This window comes from Oryza glaberrima, chromosome 4, assembly GCF_000147395.1.
Source record: "Oryza glaberrima chromosome 4, OglaRS2, whole genome shotgun sequence".
NCBI classification, from domain to species: Eukaryota; Viridiplantae; Streptophyta; class Magnoliopsida; order Poales; family Poaceae; genus Oryza; species Oryza glaberrima.
Genome location: NC_068329.1, coordinates 26,150,566 through 26,171,892, shown reverse-complemented (window position 1 = coordinate 26,171,892; position 21,327 = coordinate 26,150,566). Strand labels below are relative to the sequence as shown.

Sequence of the window (21,327 nt, the reverse complement as noted above, 5' to 3'; positions counted from 1 at the left end):
CCAGTCCAAGCGATGTCTCGTGACGGTCACGATGGAGGCGCACACACGCGGCCACGCGGGCATCTAAAGTGCTAAACCCACCTTATACAAAGCTGCATTCGAACAATGTTGAACAAATTCAATTCAAAATGTGGCGCTAAAATTGGAACGATGTGACGGAAAAATTGAAAGTTTGTGTGTAGAAAAGTTTGATGTAGACTGTGTTTAGTTGACGTCAAAATTAGAAGTTTAGTTGAAATTGAAACAATAAGATGGAAAAGTTGGAAGTTTACGTGAGTAGGAAAGTTTGATGCGATGAAAAAAGTTGAAAGTTTGAAGAAAAAAATTGTGATCTAAACATGATGGTAGTGAAAAAGTTAGAAGTTTGAAGAAGAAAAAATTTTGTAACTAAACTCGGCCTATTTTTCAATATTTCTTATATGAAATTTTTGTCCTACTAGTGTGCAACCGTGCATCTATTCCTAGAGTAGGGTAGAGGAACACACTTCCATAAAAAGCCACGCAAGCGAGGGAACAGAGAGATGCGAACCGATCGAACAAACGAAAACTACGAAAAGGTGAAAAGCGGCGCCTCTATATACAGAGGAGAGACCGCGTCGTCCTCCTCTTCCTTCCTTCCTTCCTCCCTCCCCTCTGCTGCTGTGCTTGATAATGGAGAAGGCAAAGAGAAGAGGGCAATGAAGTGCAGGAGGCACCCGTACGAGGGCGGGGTTGGCGTGTGCGCGCCGTGCCTCCGCGACCGCCTGCTCGCGCTCGCCGCCGCGCAGAACGAGGCCTCCTCATTGCCGCCGCCGCCGGAGCCGGTGCCGGTTTTCCCGAGGTCGGTGTCGCCGTACGTGTGCCGCCGGAAGTCCGACGCCTCCGGGGCGAGGAGGCGCACGCCGAGCCTCCTCTTTTTCCGGACGCCGCAGGTGGGGCCGGCCTACGGCGGCGGCGGCGGCGGCGGAGGCGGCGCAGGTGGATTCGAGGAAGGGGACATAGAATTCGAGATCCGGCGCCGCAGCAGCAAGTTCTCCGTGCTCGCCGCGCTCTTCGGAGCCCATCGGCAACACGGGTCGGAGGAAAAGCGCAGTAGCAAGGAGCGGAAGCACCGTTCTTGGCTCGCGGCGATCATGGCACCCTGGGGCCCCCGGAAGAAGGATCCGGCCGTCGCGTCGCCGCCGCGGCACTCTTGCCACGTGATCAGCAACCGCGGGCTCTCGCCGGCGATGAGGTACGCCGACGAAGGCGGCGAGGAGGGGAGCTCGCCGGCGGAGTCGCCATGGCGACCTTCGCCGATGCGGAAAACCCCCTGCCGGCGCAGACCGGGAGGCGCGACTGGGGCCGGCGGCGTCTCGGGCTTCGCCGTCTGCATCAGCCCGCTCGTTCGTCCCAGCCCGGCGCGGCACCACCGAGGGGGAGGCCACCCGCCGGACGCCGCCGCCTTCTCCGGCGAGCTGGGGCCGTCACCGCTCCACCGCCTCTCCTCCGGCTCCTCGCTCCCCCACTGCCGGTCATGGAAGCTCGCCGACGGCGGCCGCTTCCGGTGATCCTATCCTTTATTAATTTTTTTTCCCGCGCTCCGACATTATTTATCCCTTTTGGGAGGCTTTTCTTTTTTCCTTTTTACCTTTACGTGTAAACTGGAAAAGAAGAATTCATCCTGGCCAACCACGAGCTGGCAAGCTGTCCCACTGACATGTAGGCACCGACGTTTGTCAAAGGTTACTGTTTGTCAGTTGAACATGTTGCAAGCCACTGTAAAAAAAAAGCTTCTTGCATTATCTATGTACAGGATTACTCCTAGCTTTTAAATTATTTTCAAGATATTATTTCTTTCTTGTGTTTGAGATTCCCGAGCCAATAGATTTAGTTGTGTGTCTGGCATGGAGGGAATGAAGCCATGTGAGCGGAATTGAATGTGAGCGTTATGAATTGAAGATCTGAACTCTGAGAACTAAGTACTCCTACTTACTCCCTCCGTCCCAAAAAAAAAACAAACATTGGTTTTTCATATCCAATTTTGACTATTTGTCTTATATAAAAACTTTTTATAATTCGTATTTTTATTGTTGTTAGATGATAAAACATGATTAATATTTTATGCGTGACTTATCTTTTTAATTTTTTTCATAATTTTTTTAAATAAGACGGACGGTCAAATGTTGGGCACGTTTTTTGAACGAAAGGAGTACTTCAGTAGTGCTGAACTGCTAATGTCAACTTGGAGTAACTCTGTACTCATGCATCCATGAAGTCATGAACCCTCCACGATCTGATGTCTGATGAGTGGGCACTGTGGATGGATCGTGGCTGATGGTTGTAGAATCAACTTTATGATAAGGTCATAAGGATAATTTATCTATTTTACCATCTAGTCAGAGACCTTGTCCCCTTTTTTCTCTTTTTCTGAAGGCAGAGGTTGACATGATCAAGAAATTCAAGATCTCTTCCTGTTGTTTCTTCATTGCTTTTGCCGGTACACTGCGCACCAAGCGATTGTTTCCATTTTCGTCCGGGAAACTATAATTGTGGTATGGCTCTTCCAGTCGAGCACTGTTTCACCACACGACGACAGTTGCCGGATTCAGTACACAGTCCGTTGGCAACATTTACTAGTTCGTTGACGTTATCGCGTTGCATGTAATGTACAGGATGAGGTACTCGAACAGGTATGAAGTTTTGGTCAACAAATCCAGCAAATCTTCAGACTGGTCCTCCAACAGACGTAGGTTGGCTCTCCCGTTCTCCCAGCTGCAGGTTTTCGTAACTTCTGAAACTGCATATCCTCCACTGCCACCTTGATCTGAAATTCTGAATCTACATCGGTGACAGTTCTTTTGATCTCGTTTGATGGCTGTTGCCATCACCTCTCAGTCTCAGGCTCTCACCGGGGCGCCACTAAGGTCAACCGGCTTCATCATTCTCATCGATGCATTTAAAAAGTCAAACTCGATACATTAACGGCTGCAGATTTGGCGAATAAACTTGCTGATGAAAAGCTCGCAATCATGGGGCATGCTTAGCTAGAAACCACCATCGACATGGGCAGTTGAGTTGGGAGGTGATTGCCTCGACAGAGATTGGCCGGGGTTTGTTGCGTGCGAGCTCGCTTTCTCATCATCTCGGATGGACTCCCATCATGGCAGGTGCTCTCGCTCTGGTCGAGAAAGGTCGCTACCTTTCCGGTTAATCAGAGGTTAGCTCCGCTAGTGCGGTGGTGGTGGCCGTGGCCGTCGTCGTTGTCGTCCTGCCAAAAGCTTGCGATTTCACCGAATCGCGGTGAGCTGTGATGCGCGCGCGCGGGCGTGTGATGGGTGGATGCACGAACCTCTGCTCGCCTTGTGATCGATCGTGCGCTCTGCCTGCCGGTTGCTGCATCTCTTGAGAAAAAAGAAGCAGCATGATATCACTATGGAAAAGGCGTATTTTTTGTTCGATTTTCGCAGTAATCCCAGAGCTTTTCTACACTCCGCTGGGTATTACTATATGTTTATTAAGGACAGGAGTATATGAAAAGTGGATTTTGATTTTTTTTAGATAATGGAATAAATAAATATCTCGGCCTTTACTCAAAAGAGCTACAGCCAATTATTACATAGAAGCCAATTATATGAAAAGTGGATTTTGATGAGGAACATAAAGCTTTAATGCTGACTGTCTGACGGCCGTTGGTTTGCTAGTACACATTGCTTCGCTGTATGAACTCCGAAGCCACATGCCATTGTCAACCGGGTCAAGTACGCGTATTATTGGCTTTGGGGGAGTGAACACTAGGTTAGTCCAGTACCCGAGTTCTTGTTACAGTATTGATGAGGCCAACAGAAAACTCCTACTCGTTGACGGTATCGAATGAACTAATGCCCATCCGAGGGAGACGATTGCCAGTGCAGTACTGATTTGTTTCGGTTAGCTGCAATAACTCTTTTCAGTGAAAGCTTGACAAGAAACTGCATAAGTTCTGAATTCTTATATTAGATTATGACAACAATTTGCAAGCAGGGACAAGTGACAACAGTGGCTTGGTTGCTTTTTCAATTCAGCACAGCAAGCAACAGGATCAACCTTCCCAATCTTGTTCTTTTTCCGCGTCAGAACTCAAAAGTCTCAGAATAAGCAACGACCAGCCGAAGATTTTCTAAACCACGCCATTTTCAGCACAGCAAGTGGTATTGGGCCAATTAATTAGGCATTCTGAATCCATCTGCAGTCCATATAAGATTATGCATGTGACCAAGGAGTTGCGTGTCAGCTTCAGTTGAGGCCTTTGTGGATCAAAATCATCTTGCTCTATAGTCTAGACCAAACATTTTTCCCTTTTCTTTTTGGTAATTTGGAACCATGACATTATAATTTTGTAAAGTTTGAGATATGTCATCGGTATCTCAATGACACGTAGAACCCACATGAGTCAATGGCATGTGGGTCAGGATGGCATATCTCAAAATTTTTAAAATTATAATGGCATGGTTCAAATTTTCCCTTTTCTTTTATGCCTGTCACACACGTACAACAGAGGCCTGGCTGAGTGGTAGGTCGAATTATACCGTTGAGGTCCTTAATTTCTGACTATACATTTCTCAGTTGAGGCCATTAATTTCTGACCATACATTCCTGTCGGATTACTTTAGTTTTGTTGCATGAATTTGACAAAACTTCAACTTACACGGGAAAACTTGGAGCGATCAATAATTGGAAAATTCCTCGCGAAAAAAGAGAGAGAAGAGAAGGTGTAGCAATGATACGCTTCTTTGCTAGAGGTCAAACTGAGCAAACAAATACTCCATCCGTCCCGAAATATAAGAATCTAAAACCGATGGGACATAGTATTAGAAAATATCCCATCCGATTTTAAATTATTATATTTTGGTTTATATCCTATCCAGTTTTAAGTTATTATAATTTGAGACGGAGGGAGTATAAAGCAAAATTGCAAACGGAGTTGTCAATGGCGTGACAAGTGGTTGGACCTTCTGTGAAACAACCCAGAATCAGCCCATTACATAATTGGGCCGTGGTGAGACACACACAAACAGGACCAGTAAAGTGTTCGGGCCCTAGCTGCACCTTTACCATGGTTGGATAAAGGAAAAAGTACACCGAAGGTCCCTCAACTTGTCAACGGGATACAAAACCGTTCTCGAACCGCAAAACCAGATATATAGGATCCCTTAACTATATAAAACCGGTCACAATAGGTCCCTTGGCGGTTTCGATCCCGGTTTTATCCTACGTGTCTAATGAGTCAGTGTGGGACCCACGTGGGCCCCACATGTCAGCCTGTCCAGTCAGCCTCTATTTCTTTCCCCTCTTCTCTCCCTTTCCCTTCTCTCTCTCGCTCTTCTCTCTGGTGGCTCTGGGTAGCCCGGCGCCGCCGGCCGACAGGTGGGGAGGAGATCGACGGTGCGAGGTGGGAGAGGAGGTCCAGCGGCCGGCGACGTGGCAGCGGAGACGACGCGGGAGCAGGGGAGCAAGGCGGCAGCGGCGGCGAGATGTCCACGGTGAGGTACTGGAGGCGGAGCTCCGTCGGGGCGGGGAGCGGGTCCACGGCGGCGGACGGCAGGCACGGGATCGCATCGCGGCCCCACGCTGGCGCCAGCACTGGCGTCGCCCGCCCGCGCGCGATCTCCTCCACCGCCGTCATGAAATGCAACGCGCCGAGGGCCGAGGGCCGATGCGCCGGCGGCGACGCCACCGATGGCTGTCGTCGGGCGGTCCGAGAGAGGCGACAGAGGAAGGAGAGATCGAGGATGACGGTGCCATTTCGGCGGGCGTGGCGCAGCAGTCGGTGTGCTACCACGGCGACAAGCAGTGGACAGTGTCGGTGTCGTGGGGGTTCGCATGGTGCATGGCGCATGCATGCGATAATGGCGCAGCTGCTCACACCCGTAATAGCTCATCCAGTGATAAGGTTGTTAGGATTAGTTTCTTATCTCCAAATTTGTTCTATCTCCTTATCACTTGTAACTGAACATTGTAAGCCACGGTAGAGGCTGTTTCTACCACTATTTAACAGAGATGCGACCCGAGGCAAAGGGTTCAACGCTTCAAATTTTATCACATGGTATCAGAGCCTTTTCCACCTCGGTAGATTGCATCTATCTTCCACCACTCATGGCGTCGTCGTCTTCCTCAGGCGCGGCAGCTAAACCTCGCTCAGGGCCATTCCGTTACAGATGAACTCGGAAAGGCAATCATGCACTGTGGAAAGCGCAAGTTAGCGCTGCAGTGCGCGGAGCCCGTCTCCAGGGCTACCTCACCGGCGCTGTGAAAGCTCTAGACGCCGAGATTTCAGTCACCGTCGATGGGAAGACTGTGACAAAGCCGAACCCGACATTCGAAGATTGGGAAGCCAATGATCAACTTGTTCTTGGCTATCTCCTGTCATCTCTTTCGAGGGATGTTCTGATTCAAGTCGCCATGTGCAAGACGGCGGCTGAAGCTTGGCAAGCCATCGAGGAACTCTACTCCAGCCGCACCCGTGCAAGATCGGTGAATACCAGGCTCGCCCTCACCAACACGAAGAAGGGAACAATGAAGGTCGCTGAATACGTTGCCAAGATGCGAGCTCTTGGTGATGAGATGGCTGCCGCCGGTCGTCCTCTTGATGAAGAGGATATGGTGCAGTACATCATCGCAGGGTTAGATGAAGACTTCAGCCCGATCGTCTCTGCTCTCTGCACCAAGTCCGATCCCATCACGGTTGGGGAGCTGTACTCTCAACTCCTCAACTTTGAAACTCTCCTTGATCTCTACCGCAACACCGGTCAGGGAGGGGCTGCTTTCGTCGCTAATCGCGGCGGCGGCGGCGGCGGGCGCGGCAACAACAACGGCGCCCACAACAACTTCAACAGCGGCAGCGGCAGGGGAGCGACGCGCGGACGCGGTGGTGGCCAAGCACGCGGTGGCCAGGGGCGCGGCACAGGAGGCCAAGACAGGCGCCCCACCTGCTAGGTCTGCTTCAAGCGCGGGCATACCGCAACAGACTGCTGGTATCGCTTCGACGAGGACTACGTCGCGGATGAAAAGCTTGCCGCTGCTGCTACTAACTCATATGGTATAGATACAAATTGGTATATTGATACAGGTGCTACAGATCATATTACCGGTGAGCTAGAGAAACTTACCACCAAGGAAAAGTACAACGGCGGCGAGCAGATTCACACGGCTAGCGGAGCAGGTATGGATATTAGTCACATTGGTCATACTATTGTGCATACCCCTAGTCGTAACATTCATCTAAATAATGTTCTTTATGTTCCTCAAGCTAAGAAAAATCTTATATCTGCTAGTCAGTTAGCCGCTGATAATTCTGCTTTTCTTGAACTTCACTCGAAATTCTTTTCCATAAAGGATCTGGTAACGAAGGACATTCTGCTTGAAGGGAAATGTAGGCATGGTCTCTACCCGATCCCTAACTCCTTTGGCCGATCAACCAGCAAACAAGCCCTTGGCGCTGTCAAGCTATCCCTGTCCAGGTGGCATAGCCGTCTAGGACATCTGTCTCTTCCTATTGTTAAGAAAGTTATTAGCAAAAATAATCTCCTATGCTTAGTTGAGTCAGTCGATCAGTTTGTGTGTAATGCTTGCCAAGAAGCAAAGAGTCATCAGTTACCTTATGTTAGATCTACTAGTGTGTCTCAATTTCCCCTTGAACTTGTTTTTTCTGATGTTTGGGGCCCTGCCCCAGAGTCTGTTGGGAGAAATAAATATTATGTGAATTTTATTGATGATTTTAGTGAGTTTACCTGGATATACTTGCTAAAATATAAGTCTCAGGTCTTTGAGAAGTTTAAAGAATTTCAGGTTCTAGTTGAACGAATGTTTGATAGAAAGATTATTGCCATACAGACTGATTGGGGGGGGGGGGGGAGAGTATCAAAAACTTAATTCCTTTTTTTTGCAAAAATAGGAATTGATCATCATGTGTCATGTCCTCACAATCATCAACTGAATGGGTCAGCTGAGAGAAAACACTGGCATATTGTTGAAGTGGGTCTCTCTCTTTTATCTTATGCATCAATGTCTCTTAAATTTTGGGATGAAGCCTTTGTTGCAGCCACTTATCTCATCAATCGTGTGCCTAGTAGAATCATCCAAAATTCTACACCTCTAGAAAAATTGTTTAAACAAAAACCTGACTACTCATCCTTGAGAGTGTTTGGTTGTGCTTGTTGGCCTCATCTTCGTCCTTACAATACACATAAACTCCAATTCCGTTCCAAACAGTGCGTGTTCCTGGATTTTAGTACTCACCACAAAGGATTTAAATGTCTTGATGTGTCATCAGGCCGTGTCTACATCTTAAGAGATGTTGTCTTTGATGAAAATATATTTCCCTTTTCTACTCTTCACTCAAATGCAGGAGCAAGACTTAGGTCTGAAATTCTTCTATTGCCTTCCTCCATGGCAAATTATAATACGACTAGTCCAGGGGGCACACATGTAGTTACACCAGTGGCTAATATTCCATTACCTAGTAATAATTTAATTGTGTCTGATGCTGATGATGTTGTTTCGGGAGAAAATGGTACAACACATGAGCAGGAAATGGAGAATACCGTGCATGGGGACGTGCATGGCAACATCGTGCATGGGGAGGCGGCACTGGAATCGACGCTACAGGACAGCAGCACTGTGCCTAACCAGGACGCTGACAGCAGTGGAGCAGCCTCTGCTGCAGCCTCTGGCGCTGGAGGGGACAGTGTCAGTCTGGGAGATGCCGAAGCAAATGGCGCAGCAGCAAGTGGCGAAGCTAGCAGTGCAGATTCCCAGCCGGTGCAGCCTGATGTGACAGCTACAGCAGCCCCTCACCGAGACCACACACTCGCCTGCTGAGTGGTATTAGAAAAGAAAAGGTATATACTCATCGAACTGTTAAATATGGTTGTTTTACTTCTAATGGTGAACCACAAAATGATAGAGGCCACAAAATAATAGAGTGGCTCTAGGAGATAAAAACTGGATAGCTGCAATGCAAGCTGAGTATGATGCTTTGATAAAAAATGATACATGGCACCTAGTTCCGTACGAGAAAGGACAAAATATTATTGGGTGTAAATGGGTATATAAGATTAAAAGGAAGGCAGATGGAACACTTGACATATACAAAGCTAGACTTGTAGCAAAGGGCTTTAAACAAAGATATGGTATTGACTATGAGGATACCTTTAGTTCTGTTGTTAAAGCTGCTACTATTAGAATCATCCTGTCTATTGCTATTTCTAGAGGTTGGAGTCTTAGACACCTAGATGTTCAAAATGTCTTTCTTCATGGATTCTTACAAGAAGAAGTCTATATGCAACAACCTCCTGGTTTTGAGTCATCCTCTAAACCTAATTATGTATGTAAATTGGATAAAGCATTGTATGGTTTAAAACAAGCACCAAGGACATGGTATTCCAGGCTGAGTAAGAAACTTGTTGAACTTGGTTTTGAAGCTTCAAAGGCCGATACTTCATTATTCTTTCTTAACAAAGGAGGGATAATTATATTTGTATTGGTTTATGTTGATGATATAATTGTAGCTAGTTCTACAGAGAAGGCAACTACAGCACTTCTGAAGGATTTAAACAAGGAGTTTGCACTTAAGGATTTGGGTGACCTGCATTACTTCCTTGGAATTGAGGTAACTAAAGTTTCCAATGGTATTATTTTGACTCAAGAGAAGTATGCTAATGATTTATTAAAAAGAGTTAATATGTCAAACTGCAAGCCAGTTAGTACTCCTCTCTCTGTCAGTGAAAAATTAACTTTATATGAAGGATCACCCTTGGGACCTAACGATGCAACACAATATAGAAGTATAGTTGGTGCTTTACAATACTTGACCTTGACTAGACCTGACATAGCTTATTCAGTAAATAAAGTTTGTCAGTTTCTTCATGCTCCTACTACCAGTCATTGGACAGCAGTAAAAAGAATTCTCAGATACTTGAATCAGTGCACAAGTCTAGGACTTAATATACATAAGAGTGCGTCTACTCTTGTTCATGGATATTCTGATGCAGACTGGGCAGGTAGTATAGATGACAGAAAATCAACAGGAGGATTTGCTATATTTGTGGGGTCTAATCTTGTGTCCTGGAGTGCTAGGAAACAATCCACTGTGTCAAGGTCGAGCACTGAGGCAGAATATAAGGCTGTGGCGAATACTACAGCTGAGTTAACGTGGTTACAAACCTTGTTAAGAGAATTGGGAATTGAGTCTCCTAAAGCTGTCAAGATTTGGTGTGATAACTTAGGAGCCAAATATTTATCAGCTAATCCTGTGTTTCATGCAAGGACAAAGCATATAGAGGTTGATTATCATTTTGTAAGAGAACGAGTATCACATAAGCTTTTAGAGATTGATTTTGTTCCTTTAGGAGATCAAGTTGCTAATGGGTTTACAAAGTCACTGTCAGTTTGCCTTCTTGAAAATTTCAAACACAATCTTAACCTAACAAGGTTATGATTGAGAGGGGCTGTGAAACAACCTAACTCTATCCTGTGCGTGGTGCATGGCGCATGTAAGCGATAATGGCGCAGCTGCTCACACCCGTAATAGCTCATCCAGTGATAAGGTTGTTAGGATTAGTTTCTTATCTCCAAATCTGTTCTATCTCCTTATCGCTTGTAACTGAACATTGTAAGCCACGGTAGAGGCTGTTTCTACCACTATTTAACAGAGATGCGGCCCGAGGCAAAGGGTTCAACGCTTCACATTTTATCACAGCCGCAACACCACCGTCACTGTGTATGAGCGCCGCCGCGTCGTGCCAGCCAAGTGCGGCTGGCGCATCCGTGACCCTGCCGCTCTGCTCGACCGCGTCATCGTCCTCAAGAAGCCCGACCCCGACCTCTGGAAAAGGGTAATCAAACACACACCGTAGTTAAAAGACTGAATTGATTTGTACGTACAACAAAAAACCCTTGATTTTTTGTAATGTTGCTCTTAAACCGGCGCGCGTGCAGTCTCCAAGGAGGAATTGCTGCAGGGTGATGTCGTCACCCAAGCAAGGGAAGGACCGGAAGATGACCATCTATGTTGGCGTCTGCAGGGCGGGAGGCGCGCGCCGCCGCCGCCGCCTGCACGCCCGCACCGTTCCCGCCTCACTACCGCCTTCCTGGGCCCATATTCGGCCACCGAGGAGCTTCGCTGGGCCGCTGCCGGGGTCTCCGTCCTCGACCTCGCCCGCGCGGCGACGCCCTCCCCTTCTCCCATGTCGCTGTCGACGCCGACGCCAACGCCCTCCCTTCTCCCCTCCCCCGTCGCGGCCCCCGCTGCTGCCAGCCGTCGCCGTGGACGCGCTACCCCCGCCTCGCCGCGGCGCTGTGGAGGCGCTACCGCCGCAGCTGCCGACGCGCTGACGCGCTACCGCCTGGGTGTGTGACTGTGTGTAGAAGAGAGGAAGAGATGAGGAAGGGGGAGGCTGACGTGGATTGACTGACATGTGGGGCCTACGTGGGTCCCACGCTGACTCAGCCGCCACATCGGACAAAACCAGGGTCAAAACCACCGAGGGACCTAAAGCGAACTGTTTTGTTAGTTGAGGGACGTCCGGTATCTGTTTTTGCAATTGGGGGACGATTTTGTATCTCGATGACAAGTTGAGGGACCTTGGGTGTACTTTTTCCTTGGATAAATTTGGATACTCCGCAGCGGCCAATTCATGTATTTCCAAGGTAAATAAGTTCATATGAGATCCCTTAATTGTCGACGAATCCTATTTTCGTCCTTCAACTGGAAAACCAGATACAACATGTTCCTAAACTATCAAAACCAGTGGATATAGGTCCCATGGCAGTTTGGATGGTGGTTTTAGCTGACATAACATCTACGTGACTAATTTGACTCGGTCTTCATTTGACGTAGCATATGAAGCGAAATTTAACAATTTTAAAAATAAAATAAAATATATGGGACCACGTGTTAGTCAAATAATAAGATTAAAAAATAGTGGGCCCATATGTCAGTGGGCCCTACTTCCTCCACCTTAGCCCCTCTATTCTCTATCTCACCCCTTCTCCTTCCACTCTCTCCACGACTTCACCGACAACTCCGCAAAGACGTTGACCGAGCTGCCGGCCATCTCGATGAGCCTGACGTCGTGCGCTAACAGCCGCTCGCCAGTTGCCACCTCGACGATCTCTAGTCCCTCCACTTGCTTTGGCTACTGCCACTGAGGCGAGAACGGTGACGAAGATGAGGCATTGCTTGTCGAGTTCTTGCTTGGCATCGGTGTTGCCGGTATCTGGTCCGGCAACAAGCGTGTCATGAACCTTTGACGGTGTCGTGTGCCGGTTGCGGTTGCGGCTACGTCGGCCTCGCTCGCGACCAGGGCACCGGAGAAAGATCCCGCACAGCTGCGATCTTCGAGGAAGAGGAGCAGCTTCATCTACCCACCATGGCCAGGGTGCGGGAGGCCGTGCAACGTGCTATTCCACCCTCACCGGCCTCCCCGCCTCGTCCCCCTCTACGTGCACTCGCCAGCAGATACTCGCGGGCTTAGTGACGGTGGGCAATGCGCGAAGAGCCCGGGCCGGTGATGCTCCTCCCTCCCTGCCCCTGCTCACCGGCCTCCGCCGATTCCGCCTCTGTCGTGCCTCTACTCCTATTCGCTGGCGTGCTGGTGCTCGTGGTGACCACCTCTAGGGAAGAAGGGGAAGAGGTGAGAAGGAGAAGGGAAGGAGATAGTGAAGAGAGAGGATGAGGTGGATGAAGTGGGGTCTACTGACACGTGGGTCTCGCTGTTTTTAATCTTATTATTCTGACTGACATGTGGGCCTATATATTTTATTTTAATTTTTAAATTGTTAACTTTTGCTTCATATGCCACGTCAAATGAAGATCAAGTCAAATTAGCCATGTACATGTCACATCAGCTAAAATTAGCCATGTGATCTACATTGCACCGGTTTTAACAGTTGAAGGAAAAATATTTTGGTTGAAATATGAAAATCAGATTCGTTGACAAATTAAAGAACCTCGAGTGAACTTATTCCTTTCCAAGGGGCCCTACAGATGATGGATACACGGTTTAAAATCTAAACAGTATCTCAAAACACAAGCCGATGGGCCTACATGTCCTCTGTGTATTGGGCCTCAGGCGAAAAGTAGACGTGAGCTACTTTCGGTTTGTTGGGCCGTGAGAAAACGCGGGCCCCTCACGCGGGCGAGTCCGGATCGCTGCCGGCGCGCGCGGCGCAAACGCGGCACTCCGCCGCCGCTCTCCCCTTCCCGGCGCCGGCCGCGCGCCGGCCGCGCGCCGGCCGTCGATGTACTGCTGGTACGCGTACGAGAGGAAACCCCAGACGGCCATGAGCATGGATACGGCCTTGATCCCGGTCATCCTGTCCCCGAACAGCGCGACGGCGAACACCGGCACCAGCGGCAGCGACAGCGTGCCCGTCACGTTGGCGAACAGCGACGACACCCTCACGATCAGCCGCAGCGAGCCCACCGCCATCACCTGCCACGACACCGCCGTCCCGACCAGCGTCGCCACGTACCTCGCCCTCCCGTCCTTGAACGCCGCCATCTCCGCCGGTATCGTCCTCCAGTCCCCCGACGCGAGCAGCCCCACCGCCGACACCGTCGACGCCACCACGTTGGTCCACAGCTGCGCGCGCAGCACCCACCGGAGCGTCCGCGTCCGGACCACCTTCTCGAAGGTGGCCTCGAACAGCGACAGGATGAGCGCGAACACGGCGGAGGCGGCGAGCGTCAGGGCGAACCCGGCGGGGTACTTGCCCCTCGGCACGCTGCTGGCGGTCTCGTCGGAGGAGGCCCCGATGCCGAGCAGCGCCGCCGAGAAGGTGAGCACGACGACGGAGTTGGCGATCAGCACCGTGAACCGCTGCGCGTTGATGAGCCTGGAGGTGACGGAGTTGAAGCCGAGCTGCGTCGCGGCCACGAGCGAGAAGGTGGACACCGGCAGGTACTGCAGCGCGTACGAGTACATCAGGTTGTCGAAGCCGATGATGATCCCGAGGCCGACGTAGATGGGCGCCATCTTTGCCGCCGCCGGCCTGGGCTCGTCGGCGGCGGGCGCCGGCGTGAAGAGGAGAAGGATGGCGAGCAGCGGCGAGCCGGCGGACTGCGTGAGCGTGGCCATCCACTTGCTGTTGCCGCCGGAGTTGTAGTACAGGCGGCCGAGGAGGGTGGCCACGGTCTGGCCGCAGAGCACCATGAACATGTCCGCCGCCACCGACAGCCACCACCGGACGCCGCCTCTCGGTGACCCACCACGCACGGCGGCGGCTTTTGGTGCAGAGCCGTCCTCGCCATGGTCAGACTCTTGTTCTGGCATAAGTTTGCAAACAGAAGACATGGCTGTTTAGTGTCACCGTCATCAGTAAGCTTACTTCTCAAACACAAAATGTAAGCAACGGAAAAGATCAACTTTATCATTTCTCATCTGATAGTTCTCCATTTTTTGAAAGAATATTTGTAAAAAAAAAGGTACAAATATCACAAGGAACTGGAGTGACGATCTAGTTTTAAGGGATCGTGGATAAAATAAGGGAAATTTAGGGGGAAACAAAACAAAAGGTTACATGTAAAATAAGAAAACGGTTTTGCTAAAAAAATACGACATCATATACTATTTGATTTCAGCCACTTTTTTCAATGTAATTGCTACCTCTCTGAATCTCATATGTCTCCTCTTTTAAGTTGATTTTTATATACTACTTTTAAATAGCGTGTGTACTGCGAAAAAAATACCTTATAAGTTTCAAAGTAAATACTTCCGCCATCCTAAGTTGATCATCATATATATTTATACACCAAGACCAATAATAATTTAAATCGCATCAATCAAGACAACATGCACACATTCTTCCACAATGTATATATCGATTAAAACAGTATGCCAATTACGCCCTAGTATGCACACATTATCTCATGTTGTATTAATCGTATTCCGATGAAATTCGTGTCCATGCAGTTATATAATGGTCAATTTGGGAAGTAGAGAATATGTCATTTACGTATATAAAAAATATTCCTCTGTGTGTTTTTTTGTCTTTTTGTTTTTCTTTGCAAAATACAACGCGATGGGGCCTGTGGACCATGCCTTATGTGTTGTTGCTAAGCCTGCTTACGTCTACTCTGGTCTTACTTGTGTTGAATTCAATGACACTAGTCACACTACTATATGATGAAGATAAGACTAAGAGTGCCCTCAAAAAAAAAAATAATAAGAGGGCCCATGCATGGAGAAGTGATGTTTCCCACTTTCTCTATATATTTTTTATTTATTCCTCTAATGGTTGCTACTAGTATTTCTCTATTTGGAAACTGAAAAACTATTTTCTATTTCTATTGAGCACTCCTTGTACGCGGTTACCTCGCCCAAGTTTGAAGAAACTCCTAAAATAAATCCCAACAAGAAGAAGAACAAGAGCGATGATCCCAACAGCTCTGTCTTGCTGGCTCAGGACGGCTGCCAGCGAGCCAGAGCAAGAACAAACTAGGCTGGACATTTCAGACGCACATACCATCTAGATTACCATGCGCCATAACTCGATCCTAGGAAACAGCTCCTAAGCTGGACATTTCAGACGCACATACCGTCTTTCTCGTCCATTTCACTCGCAAAACTCCAAACTTCATTAGAGCGGAAGCAGAAAACCACACCAACTAAACATCGAGAAAACGAGGGCAATTTGCAAAACCGAGAGCCGTTTAAAAGTTTTAAACCATTGTCACGAGATTAAGCACCAGAAAGGAAGGGTTACACGAGAGGAGACTAAAGATGGTGAGGAGCAGTGGAGGCACCTCTGATTTGGAGCTGAATTTCTTGAGCGTGCGCCATATTGATAGAGGGTGTCTGCTACAGCTTCTACTTCACGTCTTCATTAGCCTTCCTAACGCAGAATGGACTCATGGCTCCCTATTGGCATATATAACGACTCGACCTAATTGTTTAATGTAGCAAAGCGACATCTACTACCAGAACGGTTGGATGATTCTCGTTCTATGCCAAAATATTGCAACTTATATCATTTAAAATTTATCACAAAATATATTAACTTCTTCTCTTTAAACAATCATAATATTCTCATTTAATTTTTGTATCTATTTTTCCAATCAATAATAACATTCCCTATTTAAATTTACCTATTATTTTTTTAAATAGTTATTAAAAATTTTAAAAACTCTTATATTTTAAAATGAAGGGAGGGGCACGTTTTCTCTTCCGTGGGTCATGGCCCATGGACCCTGTCCCCGAAAGAGGACAAAATCCGGGACTATATGGTAATTTAATGGTGATTTAGGATATACATGTTTGAATAATCATGGCTCACGTTTTACTCGGTCGCAGTCACTCAGACCCATCATGCATCATTTGATCCTTTTTCGCTGTCTACTACCTCTGTCTAAAAAAAAGATAAACCCTGGTTTCCGACCGTCCATCTTATTTGAACAAACTATAAAAGAAATTAAAAAGACAAGTCGCGCATAAAATATTAATCATGTTTTATCATCTAGCAACAATGAAAATATGAATTATAAAATAATTTCATATAAGACGGACAATTAAAGTTAGACACGAAAACCTAGGGTTTTCTTTTTTTTTTTTTAGGGAGGGAGTATGATTGAGGCGAATTCTTGCATAGGACCCGGGAAGGCCGGGATGCAAGAAAAACTAGGCACTTGGTGATGCAGCAGTGCAGCACAGAGTATGCTACTCGTAGTATTCTTCTGTGCTGCATCACTCGATTAATTATCAGTTCTGGTAACATGTTTTTCTACTCACATAACCAGCCATGTGCAGTGCAGCAGTGCTGACGGTCCATGCCGGGACATGGAGGACCGTCTGAGATAGATACACCGGAGCATCATTTTTTTTAGATAATGGAATATAATATGCCGGTATTTGCTCAAAAAGAGCTACAGCCAATTATTATAAAGTTCTACTCCAGAAGAGAGTGTAGTTGAAAACAAGTTGAACACATCAAACAAAAAAATAGAGGACCCAAACTAAGAAAAGCAAAACAAAAAGTGGAGCTAGAAGGCCTCGTCAAAGCCTAGGACTAGGACTGAAGTTCGAAGCCAATGCATAGACCCTTGACAATCCTTGCACGAAGAGGTTTCTCCAAAGCGGTGCCCCCAAGGAGGACGCGACGTGGATCGCCACCACCGCTCGTTTGGAAGGAAGCAAGGTTTTCACCCGGAGAATATGGTTAGGAAAGGAGATGGGTAATCTAAAACGACGCCTCCAAGCAGGGGAACGGCGACGGGCGTCGCCGTCGTCAGCTGGCCAAACGGCTCGGCAAGGCTTTCGCCCGCGATTCCCTGTCCAAACCCACACCACCAATCCGCACAAGAAGGATCTTCGTTGGTCAACAACATTGTCCCTTCAGAAATTCGGCCAAGGCCACCGCCCACAGTTCTCGATGACGCGCCCGCACCCGGACTCCTCCTTCCCTGCCTCCACATGCCGCTGCCGACGATGACACACCGTCAGCCCTGAATGATGGCCTTGCACCACCGTCGACAGCCACCACCGCCAGCGCCACAGCCACCACCATCGCCAGCCGCCACCGCCACCGCCACCCCCGTCCAGCCGCCACCGTCAGCCACCACCGTCCAGCTGCCACCGTCAGCCACCACCGTCCAGTCGCCACCGTCAGCCGCCACCGTCGCCAGCCGCCAGCCGTCTAGACCGGCCGGGGTGGCGTAGACCTGAAGGTGCAGCGCGCAGTGCGGGTCGCCGGCGCCATGGAGGAAGGCGTCACGGGCATGGCGTACAATTGATGGGCGCCGCGCCCTCCTCATGGCGGCGAGGTTCTTGACGAGGGCTGGCGTCGCGGCACACGCCGTAGTCCGCCGCCTTCGTCGCCGCCACATCCGCCACCATCGCCACCGCTAGCCACCCCCCTGCCAGGTCCGTGGAGCAGCACCGTCATCGACCGAGCCCGTCGCCGGTCACCCCGGCCAAGCGGGGCGACCGGATCTGGCGCCTGCCCGTCGCCGGAGCCGCGGACCTTTGCCTCCCCCCCCACCTTCACACGGGCGCCTCCCGCGCCGCTGCCGCGGCCGCCACCTCCGTGCACTCCGCCGCCGACCCGCGCGTCCCAGCCCAGATCCAGCCAATGGGCCAGATCCAAACCCAACGGCGCCGGATTTGGCCGTCATCGCCGGGGCCGCGCTCTCGCTCTCTGGTGTCGTCGGTGCCCCAACCGGCTGACCGGGAGTGAGGGAGAAGGGAGCCCCGCCATCGCCGTCTTCGCAGCCGCCCGGCTTTGCCGGCGGCTGTTCGGGCGGCGGCGAGGTGGGGGAGAGGAGGAGAGTGAGGAGGCGACGGCGAGGTTTCGCCGCCCGCGTCGCCCTGGAGCAGGGCGACCAGGCGTCCTTGGAAATATTCGTGACCGGAGCAGCATCGTATTGGGACATTGAACGAAGGCTGTGTTTGGATCCAAACTCCAGTCCTTTCCATCACATTAACCTGTCATACACACACAACTTTTCAGTCACATCATCTTCAATTTCAACCAAAATCCAAATTTTGCGCTGAAATAAACACAGCCGAACTCAACAAGTAAGAAATCGACAACGAGTACGAGAGCAGACGACGGATCGCCCGCATAACTTTGAGCCGTGCCCCGGGGCTGCAGATAGATATTTCCCCCAACCATGAAACAGACGTTCTTCCAATTTGCATAATGATGTCGATAAAGACTACTGTACCAGTGTGACATTTCTACGTCAGGTTCATGATACCTGTAGCGATCAGATACGAAAAAGAGGCAGTTTGACAAGTTCATCTCCCCCCTGTTGCAGCTAGTAGGACGGACCAAGTTACCATACACGCCATCTTACATGAGATTCAGTGAAGATCCAAAAGTAAAGCTAGTAGCAGTACAGTTTTTGCCTGTCAGTATCGTTTGCACGCCGAGCACGAGCAGTGCTGCTGCTGGCACCAATCGTAATCGGTCGCATTCGCGTTAGGCGGAATATTACACTGAGGCCGTGTTTTGGCTGTGTGTTTAGTTCACACTGAAGTTTGGAAGTTTAGTTGAAGTTGGTACGATGTGATAAAAAAGTTGTGTGCATGAAATATTCGATGTGATGGAAAGTTGAAAGTTTGGAAAAAAACTTTAGAACTAAGCAGGGCCAATTTGTTGCGACATTTTTCTTCAAACTTCAAACTTTTCCATCACATCAAAACTTTCCTACACACAAACTTTCAACTTTTCCGTCACATCGTTCTAATTTCAACCAAACTTTTAATTTCAGCGTGAACTAAACACACCCTGAGATCTGGGTTTATCTCTTGGCTTAAGGAAGCAAAATTCTGGGTATATTCGACCAATCCTATGGACCATGGACGTTTTGATTGCTAATGTCAAGTCGGCAACATCAGTCGTTCAAATCTAGACAGATTTCCCGCTGTAATCCCTTAAGATTTCATCTGTCGTCACACGGTGAAACTAAAGAAAAACAGTCTTTACCTGAGATGACCCTCTACTGTCAGAAAGTATTGACAACTACAGTGTCGTTTCAGAAACTGATGAAGACGGGGATCTTCCTCGATGCTGTAATGTTTTTGAGCAAAAAGCGATTATCGAGTTCCTGTTATTCTGCAGTTACTCTGATTGACCCCGTTATTCCAGGGAAGATAAGACCAGTATTCCAAATTTCCAATTGATTCCGTGAAAAAAAAAGAGATCAAGTACAGTAAAATTCACTCTGGGTATCACTATCAGGCGTATCAGGCTTCAGAGTTTTGCTTCTGAAGTTTGTGTGACGTCAGCTGACCCAGCTGTGTTCTTGCTCTTGGCGTCATCGAGGTAGTGCTGGTAAACGTAGGACAAGAATCCCCAGATGCCAATGAGCATGGCTATCACTTTGGCACCGTCCATCCGGTCGCCGAGGAAGATCACCGCCATGATCGGCGACAGCGGCATCCCCACCGTGCTGATCACGTTCGTGAACAGCGACGACACCGTCGCGACGAGCCCCACCATGCCCATCGTGGCGAGCTGCCACGAGATGGCCGTCCACGCCAGCGTCATCCCGTAGGCCACCTCGCCCTTCTTGTACCCGTCCATCTCCGCCGTCAGGGAGCTCCACTCGCCGGAGATGAACAGCCCGGCCACCGACACGCACGACGCGGCGGCGTTGCTCCAGAGCTGCAGCTCCAGCACGGCGTGTGCCGCGTTGCTCCTGAGCACCGTGTCGAACGTGAGCTGCATCAGGGACAGGATCAGGGCGAACGCCGCCGACGCCGACAGCGCCAGGACGAACCCCAGCGCGAACTTGCCCTCCGGGACGCTGCTGTTGGTCTCCTCCGAGGAGTGGCTCACGCCGACGAGCGCGGCGGAGAAGGTGAGCAGCACGACGGAGTTGAGCACGAGCGCGGTGAACCTCTCCTTGTTGAGGAAGTAGGAGAAGACGGCGTTGAAGCAGAGCTGGGTGGCGCAGACGAGGGAGTACGTCGACAGCGGCAGGTAGAGGAGCGCGTAGGAGTACATCAGGTTGTCGCCGGCGAGGAGGACGCCAAGGCCGGCGTAGATGGCAGCGATCTTGAGCAGCGGCGGACGTGCCACCGGGGAGGCCTCTGGCCGCCGGAAGTAGAGCAGCAGTGGGACGGCGAGCGGCGCGCCGCAGGACTGCACCACCGTCGCCAGCCACAAGCTGCCGCCGCCCTGGTCGTAGTAAATCCGGCCGAGGAGCGTGGCCACGCTCTGCCCGCCGAGGACGAACACGATGTTGGCAAGGACCACCGCCCACCACCGCAGCCGCTGGCTGGACACAGGCGGCAGCGGCGCCGCCGCCGCCGCCGCCGCCGCCGCAGTTCCATCTGCTCGAGACGTGCTCTTGTCAGACTCTGCTACCACGTCTTCTTGGCCTCGGACACCTGCACATACGAATCATCCGTCTCATCAGTATAAAAACTGGACTAGTTTCGATCGATCTCACATCACATCTCAATTCGAAACTGTGATCGATTTGGCAGTTCATGACCGAGAGAGACCTGTAATCTGCAGCTGAATTTCAGTAGCATCGCTCATTGTGAGGTTCAGAAAAAGGATAAACAACAAGATGGGCCTAGTGCTCGTCATCCACTCGTCCAGCAGCAGCGGAAGGCTGAAACTTGCCAACTTGGAGTCGTCATCAATCAATGAAACGATAAAAAGATAAAAGGGTTGATAGGGCATGCGCAAGGGGCTAATTTTGCCGTCAAACGTTTCAAAACTACTCCGGCGAGTCAATGTTTATGTCCTGCCTCTTGGAAAATTCAATGCGTGCGATGCCAAAATTTCCAAGTGAGGACAACGTCGATCGCTGCATCCAGACGGAATCAATCTTATCTCCAATATGACAAAAGAGTACAAAGATTGCCAATTATT

At 49.6% G+C, this 21,327-nt stretch overlaps 2 protein-coding genes, 1 non-coding gene and 1 pseudogene across 3 annotated transcripts; 2 read left to right on the top strand and 2 right to left on the bottom strand.

The window, feature by feature from the left end:
- Positions 1-540: 540 nt before the first annotated feature.
- Positions 541-1,797, top strand: LOC127771426 (uncharacterized). The gene has a single exon (XM_052297339.1). The coding sequence runs from the start codon at positions 678-680 to the stop codon at positions 1,527-1,529; it is 852 nt and encodes a 283-aa protein (XP_052153299.1). The 5' UTR covers positions 541-677; the 3' UTR covers positions 1,530-1,797.
- Positions 1,798-6,579: 4,782 nt separating this feature from the next.
- Positions 6,580-6,718, top strand: LOC127772430 (small nucleolar RNA Z247). The gene has a single exon (XR_008017417.1). It is a non-coding gene; the product is annotated as a small nucleolar RNA Z247 (small nucleolar RNA).
- A 6,213-nt stretch (positions 6,719-12,931) lies between these two features.
- LOC127769767 (probable purine permease 11) lies at positions 12,932-15,855 on the bottom strand (annotated as a pseudogene).
- Positions 15,856-19,602: 3,747 nt separating this feature from the next.
- Positions 19,603-21,192, bottom strand: LOC127769984 (probable purine permease 11). Its single transcript, XM_052295646.1, has 2 exons — positions 20,952-21,192; positions 19,603-20,834 (listed from the first exon to the last, which is right to left on the bottom strand). Exons 1-2 carry the CDS (start codon positions 21,133-21,135, stop codon positions 19,693-19,695), a joined length of 1,326 nt encoding a protein of 441 aa, XP_052151606.1. The 5' UTR covers positions 21,136-21,192; the 3' UTR covers positions 19,603-19,692.
- Positions 21,193-21,327: the final 135 nt, after the last annotated feature.